General features: G+C 31.4%; 1 protein-coding gene across 1 annotated transcript in view; it reads right to left on the bottom strand.

Annotated features, from left to right (window-relative positions):
• Nucleotides 1-2,283: 2,283 nt before the first annotated feature.
• LOC110027717 (AT-rich interactive domain-containing protein 6-like) overlaps nt 2,284-8,624 on the bottom strand; it is a gene marked incomplete at its 3' end in the record, with an annotated part of 10,478 nt that continues 4,137 nt past the window's right edge. The window contains 5 exon segments of the mRNA XM_020729252.1: nt 2,284-2,329; nt 4,204-4,256; nt 5,456-5,495; nt 5,592-6,466; nt 6,558-6,747. Coding sequence (XP_020584911.1) covers nt 2,284-2,329; nt 4,204-4,256; nt 5,456-5,495; nt 5,592-6,223 — 771 coding nt within the window.

The raw sequence follows: 8,624 nt of genomic DNA, 5'->3' as shown, positions 1-8,624 counted from the left end.
AAAAAGCAAAATAAATTGATTGAACATTAAGCATCATGAAGACCTTCATTAACTACGATTGCACATCCCACAAATAAGAATGCATGAAAGAAATAAATTTCACTTAAAAAACTTCAATATTAAACATCTGCCAAATAGTTAGTCAGTCATGAAGCAGTGGTTTTAAAATAGAGAGAGATTAATTCAATGTACCTTTCAAATAGTGTTATAGTATTCACGAAAAATATCAAGAGTGATGAGTAACCAAATAATGATAGTGAAATCAAATGTTGGCACCTTGGGAAAATCGACAATGAAATTGCTATTTGGAGGAAAAAGTGTCACATTTTCTAAAAGTAGGGCGGACAAAGAAAACATAAAATTTTCTTACTCGGATTTCAAATACAATAGACATTATATGTTCAAGAGTAGCGAGCAACCACATAAGGATAGCATAATCAAAAGCTTGCTACTCTAAAAAATTGATAATGATATTGCTATTTGGACAAAAAAAATTCAAGACAATGCAATTTTTCATGGAAAACAACAAGACAATGATCCACAATCATACCAAATAATTGGTACATTGAACTTGATTATCATGCTCATAGTAAAGGAGAGTTGGGAGACACTGAGGGGGAATTATGAGATCATGACACCATTAAGAAAAATGAGTCAAAGAGGATGCAGATAAAGTTAGTTCTCGATCAAAACAGGAGTGTGTGCCAGAGAGCAAGTGTTGGCATTAGTATAATAATGGGTTCGACAAAGGCAAGAGGTGATGAGGCTATCAGCAAAAGGTGGAAACATGCAAAGAGCAGGGAAGAGATTGGGGTCCTAGGGCATAAAGAAGCAAGTAAACGTCAAATGAGGAAACTCTGAGCAACGTGAGGATCCAAAGCGAGCATGCAAGTGCATTTGCACAAGCAAGACATGTACAAGTAGCAATGAGCAGAAGAGACGCATGCAGATGTGTACACATGGTTAAGATGCATGCGGACACAAAATCAACACAAGCAAAAAATAATAAATAGGTTGGGTTCATGCTAGAAGAAGTAATGTTGAAGGAAGGATATTTTGATGTTGGTGTCTAATAAAGATATCAAAATTTTTTCTCTGATACAACGTTGATGAGAAAGGGTATTTTACATCTAAGTAAGTAAATATAAGAACCTTTAAATAGGCATAAGGAAAAAAATGAGGAAAGTATTCAGAGTCATGGCGCCTCAAGCATATCACCTAATATACTCTACAAATATGACCTTTACTAATATATATGTTGACATATAAAAATAGTTATATAATTTTAATTAATATTCACTCTTCATATTAATAACATTTCTTTGCATACCATAAGACACTGTTCTATAGCATATATTTTTAAAACTAACTTCCCTAACAAGACTGTCAAGAGGAGAATATTTTTACATCCTCAAATCTTGCTTGAAATATCATTTCAGTCTTCTTACTCATATTAAAATGTAATATTTAAGTAAATTTACTACATAAGTTTACATACTCCTAAGTTCTACTGAAAATTTATTTTTACTTAATTAACTGCATTATTGCATTAAATTAAACAGAAAATCAGCTAAATATCAATCTCAAAATAACACTCATCCCTAATTTTACTAACTGCAGACAAAAGGAAATTCAATCACATGGAGAGATAGACAAGGAAGCTTATCCAACACCGAAGGCACCTACATACCAAAGGATCTATGGAAGGGTTTATGTAGGGTTCTTACACCTGCTTTAGTAAAGAAGCCCACACTTTAATTTTTTACACATATCTATACGAGCACAATGAAGGCAAACAAAAAAATACACCTATTCCCTATCAAAAGCAATGACCAATTAAATGTTTAAGTAACATAACACAAAACATTATATAGCATTTTTACATTCATAAATTGTATATTTATTTTATACCGTTCAAATAAGATCTCTTTAAGACTCATCATAAGTAGCCTTGAACAAACAGCAGCTAAACAGCAGATTACTGTTGACACGTAATAACCTTAATCTTAAAGCCTCACTAATAAATAAGTAAGCTTCAAGCTATCATGCTTCAATGGATTTTTTGGTTGTTTCTTTCTTTGATCATTTCCAAATCCGCATGCATCTGACCTAGCAAATTATAAATATCATTGTTGTTCACCGATATGTTAGTGCTATATGTTTAATTTTCACAGCACAAGTAAAAATGAACAACTACTTGAAATTAGTCAAAATGGCAAGGAAACAAAGACATTAGGACTAAAAAGATATACAGAAAAGAAAACTATAAAATAAGAAAAATACCTTCTCGTAGAAACACCGAAATGACCATGAGACAGTTGTACAAGTCCTACCAAGACAAGCAAATCAATCGATTAGATAAATGGTTCAGAATTACACAATGGTGTCCAGCTGCTTTATTTAATAAGGCAAATGATGATGATGATGTCTAGCAGCTTAATTAAAATCAAATACAGACTCATGTCTTCTTTTGAGCAATATCATAGTAAATGTTTACAATTATGCATGAACAAAGATGTAAATGATGCAAAATGGGAAGCAGCACAAGAATAATCTCCATTTAAAACAGGTAAAGACTCTCTAACGTCAGAGTTCCAAAAACCAGCTCTACAAACAAGTTTCTACTAAAAAGCTGCAAAACCCAAATCATGTTTTTATACCAATAAAAAACCTACTTTGCTATCCTTACAATGCTAGCAATAATGATCAACCAATAAAATAAACCATAGCTGTAATTCTCATCATTTTTATCACAAAAATTCTAAAGGTAAATAAATATCATACAAGCTTGTTACAGTTCTAGATCCAAAGAGAATAGTCATTTCCAATACTTTCAGCTCAATTGCTTATTTCATTTGCATGTTTATCAACCTGCATCATTCTTTCTTTGACCTGAAAAATTCATTAGCCATATTACTTTTCGCAAAAGTAATAATATTTGAAATAACTGCCCAAGCGTTGTAGCTATGGGTTGTAATTATATTATATTGTTTTGATTCTGAGTTGGTTTTACAAAATTTGGTAAAAATTTATCAGTTGGTTAGATATCTTAATTTTATCTTAAGAGCCTAATAAGAAAACATGACTAATTAATAGGCACGCCACACAGAAAGAAACTTAAGAATAAACATGCATTTCTACTATGCAAGAAAAGCAAACAAATCATAGAGCAGACACAAAAAGAAAAAGACCAAAGAAATATAAAGAACATGCTAGTGCAGTCGGCTACTACTATGCACCCCAAAGCAAAGAAAGTAGAAACGCCCTGTCGATATAAAAACCTGAAGTAATCCTAGAACTAAGAATGCCCGCTGGTTCTTCTCATCCCGTCTTTACATGGTTCATTCTTCATAGTGTGGATCCTCCAAGCCTCATAAGGCATGATCTTGTGGTGATACATCCTCGCTCATTCTACTTCATCATCTAGTATTTTGTTTTAAAAATGTAACAATAGATGCCAAAAAAAAAAAAAGGTTTAGTGAGTTATTAAAATATCACAATTTTGTATCAACATATTCAGAGCCAGCAATAGGAATTTTTTCTCTGCAATCATTCATTATTTTATCTCGACTTTAATCATTTTGCACATCTTCTAGCTATGTTACCCTTATATACTCATTTTTCATAATTAACCATTCCAAATTAATCTTATTTACTCGCCTTATCAGTACATGTTCTATCATTCATATATGCCAAAAACAATTAAGTCAGTTTTCAACAAAATTTGACTCCAACCATCTCACTAACAAAGTCAATTTATCATTCACAATAAATTGATTTAATTTTATCGAACATCCATCTTTTCATCCTGCATTCCAAGTTCCAACACACTTAGCTTTTTTTTGTGTATTATTTATTTCCCGACAAAAAAATCCATAAGGCACCGTTGCACAATTGTAACTATACTTTTATAAAGTTAGCATTTAAGCTCCACTTCCATTAATACTAAACTTTTAATATATAGTTCACAGTTTTTAACTAGAAGAATGCAGATAATTATTTTCCAAGGAAGCGATTCAAGAGAATCAAAACACAAAAGTATCATCATAAGTCCGTGCACACATTCATGATAAATTTACATTGCACATGTTGGATAGGAGGACAACTATTTATGCTACTAGTTATTCTATATAACAAATGAATAAACCCAAAATACAGCTCTAGAGCACTTAAATAATAAGAAGTAAAAAATATAGTTCTCACTTTGGTGGCTTGAAAGATTCTCCAACTTGACGCCATAGCTTGCAATGAGTCACCTAGAGATATATTCACTCTAAAAATTAAGTATGCTAGAACAAAAAAATATCACAAAAACAATATTTATATTAGTTTTCGATCATAAGGAGTAAGGATGATGGTACACAGAAATGCTAGATAACATAATAGGTTAGATAACCTTTCCTAAGGAGCTATAGAACAACTTCAGTCCATTAAAAACTCAAAGAAAGTGTGGTGCATGATGGCATGTAGCCGAACTACATGCTTAAGAAATAGAAAAATCTGATGCCAAATTGTAAAGATATTTTCAATTTTCAAACTCGGTAATTCAAAATGTAAGATTGTTTCCTAAAATCTAGACAATTGATGACAAGTAGTTCTAGTTTTAAATGTTATGCACTTAACAAAACAAAAGACATCGAAAATAATTCAATAAAAAATTGTAGGAGCGAAATTGCTTGATGGAGGCTTTATAAAATAAAGTGAGTCCAGTATCTTCCATTTAAAAAATAGATTTGCTATCCAAATTTATTCTTGTTTTTTCAATAATCCAACATTCAAATGACAGATAAAGACCATTAATTGTATTGTTAAAAATAAAAGTATGAAAAGACTTTCAAAAAGTTTTGAGATAATTCAATCCTGAATTTTATAAATTTCTAAGCATACTTCCATAAATCAAGCAAACAGAGATAGCAACCTCATGTACATTCTAAATTGTAAATCAATTCATGAATGTTGCACTGCATAAATACTGAAACAAAATAAAATGATGTGTATCATAAAAATGTTTACAATAATTTTAACGGTTTGAAATTCAAACAAATTGGGTGAAATGGTAACTTTTTGTGAAAACATTATGCACCTCACTGGTAATGTTTAATCTGTTTCCATGAATAGATAGAAATTGCTGAAATTTAATCAATTTTTTTCTCATATTGTAGTTAAACATCAAAAGCATTACCTTATATTCAACAAATTCACTATATAAGAGTAACTAAATAATGAAGTTCTTTCACATGAATGTATATGATAAAATACAACTACATGAATGCATGAAGATATCAATGCCCAAGTAAAAACAACAAAAGATAGAGTGAAAATCACCAATAGCCAACATAGCTGCTCAAATAAGGGAACTAAATTCCAAGCCTTGATTCTCAATGACTACATATTACAACAAAAGAAATGAAATGAAATACATCAACGAAAAATAAATAGAGGCATGAGTGCATGCCTGATCATAACCACCCAGCCTTGTAACAGCTCTCCACAATCTGCTTATCAAAAGACAAAATTAGAACACACCTGCAAAGATACTAACTGTAAATAAATCGACTTAGGTTTATAACAAAAAACAAACTAAATCATACTTCAAGCAATTCAGGCCTTCTCCATAAAACTTGGGTGGTTTGAACTCCAAGCTCTTCTCCTTAAAGAAATTCTCCAACTCCTTCATAAAAGCAGATTGTTCTTCCTCTGTTCCAGAATCGTCTCCTTCACTACAATTTGGATCAAAAGAAAAGGCTTGATTCATGCCCTCAGCTTGAAAATGGTAACTCCCAGCAAAACCTTCCTTTTTCAAGTTCAAGGGAGTCTCACTAAAGTGATCATCTTCCAACTGGGCATTCTTCGTATCCGTCCCTAACATTGTACCACCATTCACAAGCTGCTCCTTGCTTTCCTTGTCCAAAACATTGTCTCTCCGCTCTTCATCAGCAAAATTATCCTTTTGCACCGTACTGCTTCCCAACTGATTTTCCGAAAGAATAATTACATCATCATCTGTTTTTCCCTCTGATGACATATTCATGTCCACGGTCGTCTTTTCAGCTATATCCTGCTCGAGAACAGCAGTTTTCTCCAAACTGGTCTCTGCCTGCAAATGATTGCTCTCCTCATCTACAACCTCTATTACAGGAGGCCGAAGGCCTCCATCCCTTTCGCCGACATCCTCTCTATTTTTTTGCAAAGACCCATTCTTCTCTATTGTCTCACTCATCATGACAGTATTACAAAAATCAATCCTCCCAAATATACAAATAAAACAAATAAAAACTCAAACCCTGTGACAGCAAAAATTCAAATCTATCGCCATGCAGCAAAGCAACAGCTCAACACTTCCAACACTCTTCTCCTGCATGCAACCAAGCCCAGTCACCGCGCTCCCTACAAACCCCTAACTCCACTACTTTTCCATAACCCAAAAATCTCCGCTGCAGAATCGCAATTCCCGAAGCCTCTGTCTCTGAGAAAGAGCCACGCAAAAGAAACCATATACAAAGCTAAGAAGAGACGATATCATATGAAAAAATCTAAATCTCCCCCACGAACCATACCTCACTTAATGTCTTCAGAACCCTCGCTTTAGTGGAGCTCGGATAATGACTTTAAAAAGCTTCAAAGGGTCTCTAATGGCGGGACAACGTCGAGCTTGCTGCTCCAAAAAGCCCTAATTAGGTCGAGAAACAACAGAGCTTGTACTTGATGTCCGGTCACCTTCTTCCAGATCACCTTTACTTCTCCGCCCTTGGGTAAGGAAAATTAATAAATAGACAATGATTAAAGAAAAAGAAATGATAGTGGGTGACGTTAACAATTGTTTGAATAGTGCTGCCAAAAAAAACCCTTTAAATTTGAAGTGTAAATTTAAATCAGTAGATGTTATTTGCTTGCATATTTGAGGAAATTGGAAGTGTAAAATTTCAATGAAGTCTAATATAATATTTAATGTGTTTCTAATTAGCTCAAATTGATTAGATTTGTTCATGTTAAAATACTCTATAAACTGTCATTATTATCACTAATGATCCACGTCGATGGTCGTCATCGATCACTAGTCACCATTGCTGCTTGCGACTAACCACTTATTGCATTGTCATCGTCATAACTTATCTTCGGCTCCACCAACTACGAACTATCACAAGAATAAGTTCTCAACACCAGTCACCACCATGCCAACTGCCACTATCATTGCCTCAAATAGCCTTTGTCGCTCGACATTGTCGCAATCAACCATAGTGATCTCTAACCACCATTGCTCATCGCCGATTATGTTTCTCGGCAATCACCACAACATAGTAGGCCACATAGTTGGCTATAATAGTCATAGATAGTTGCAAAGCCATCATTGTTATCTATAAAAGTCACAGTAGACTACAAAAACCATGGTTTCTAGTTATAACAATCATAGTTGGCTAAATAAACTGTACTTAGAGGTTATAACAGATGTAGTTGACTATAACAATCATAGTTGGCTATAAAAATTATTTGTGTTGGTCGACAATGACCTTTAAACTCTGTTTGTGATCACTTTTTATTTTCTATTTTTATTTTTATTTCTAGTTTGTTTTTCTCTGTTTTCTTTTTTGATAAAATGAATTTGGTACAATTATGATTTATTTGTTAAAAAATAAATAAATAAAAAATATATTTGGTTTAGTATATTTTATTTTTTTTAAGAAAAAAACTATATAATTTAAAAAACTAAGTAGATTTGTTATTTAAATTTTATAATTATTAAGTTAATTAATCAAATTATTAATTAAAATCAAATAAGTAATAAGTTTATAATTATTAAGTTAATTAATTAAATTATAATTTAAAATTACTAATTAATTAAACTTTATAATTATTAAGTTAAATAACTTTATTTTATAATTATTAATTTAAATTAAATAACTAATACATTTATGATCATTAAGTTAATTAACTTAAATAATTTAATTATTAAATTAAACTATTAATTAACAAAAAAAATTAATTATTTAGTTAATTAATTGAATTATTAATGTTATGTTAAGTTAATTAATTAATTAAATTATAATTATTAAGTAATTGATTAAATCATTAATATTTTATCTGAATTATTACGGATTTACTTGATTAATTATTAAGTTAATTAAATAGATTATTATAAGATTTTACAAATACTAAGGTAATTAATTAAGTTATTAATTGAGATTAAGCAATTAATAAACTTATAATTATTAAATTAATTAATTATATTTAAAATGAAAATTGTAATTAAATAAATTTTATAATTACAATTTATTAATTGTTTTTTATTTTTTATTTTTGAAATCAAAAAATTGAAAACAAATAGAAAAACATTGTTTGTTTATCTGTTTTTTTTCTTTATTTATTTATGTTTTTATTTTTTAGAGGAGTACTTCTATTTTAAAATATTCAAAACAGAAAAAAACATGCTTTTGCTGTTTTTAAAACACCGAAAACAGCGAGTTGTCTGCCCCTCCCGCTACTGCTGCCTGCCGCCGCCCGTCGGCCCCTGCTGCATGCCAGCCCCCTACTCGTCGCCGCCTGTGGGGTTTTGAAAAATGAAAAAATGTGTACTTATAAGGAGGTATGAGGGTTTGAAAAAATGAACTGCGCAATGCACATAAAGG

This window comes from Phalaenopsis equestris, unplaced genomic scaffold (genome assembly GCF_001263595.1).
Source record: "Phalaenopsis equestris unplaced genomic scaffold, ASM126359v1 Scaffold000002, whole genome shotgun sequence".
Classification (NCBI taxonomy): domain Eukaryota; kingdom Viridiplantae; phylum Streptophyta; class Magnoliopsida; order Asparagales; family Orchidaceae; genus Phalaenopsis; species Phalaenopsis equestris.
The sequence above is the reverse complement of the archived record's forward strand: the minus strand, read 5'-3'. Positions and strand labels throughout refer to the sequence as shown.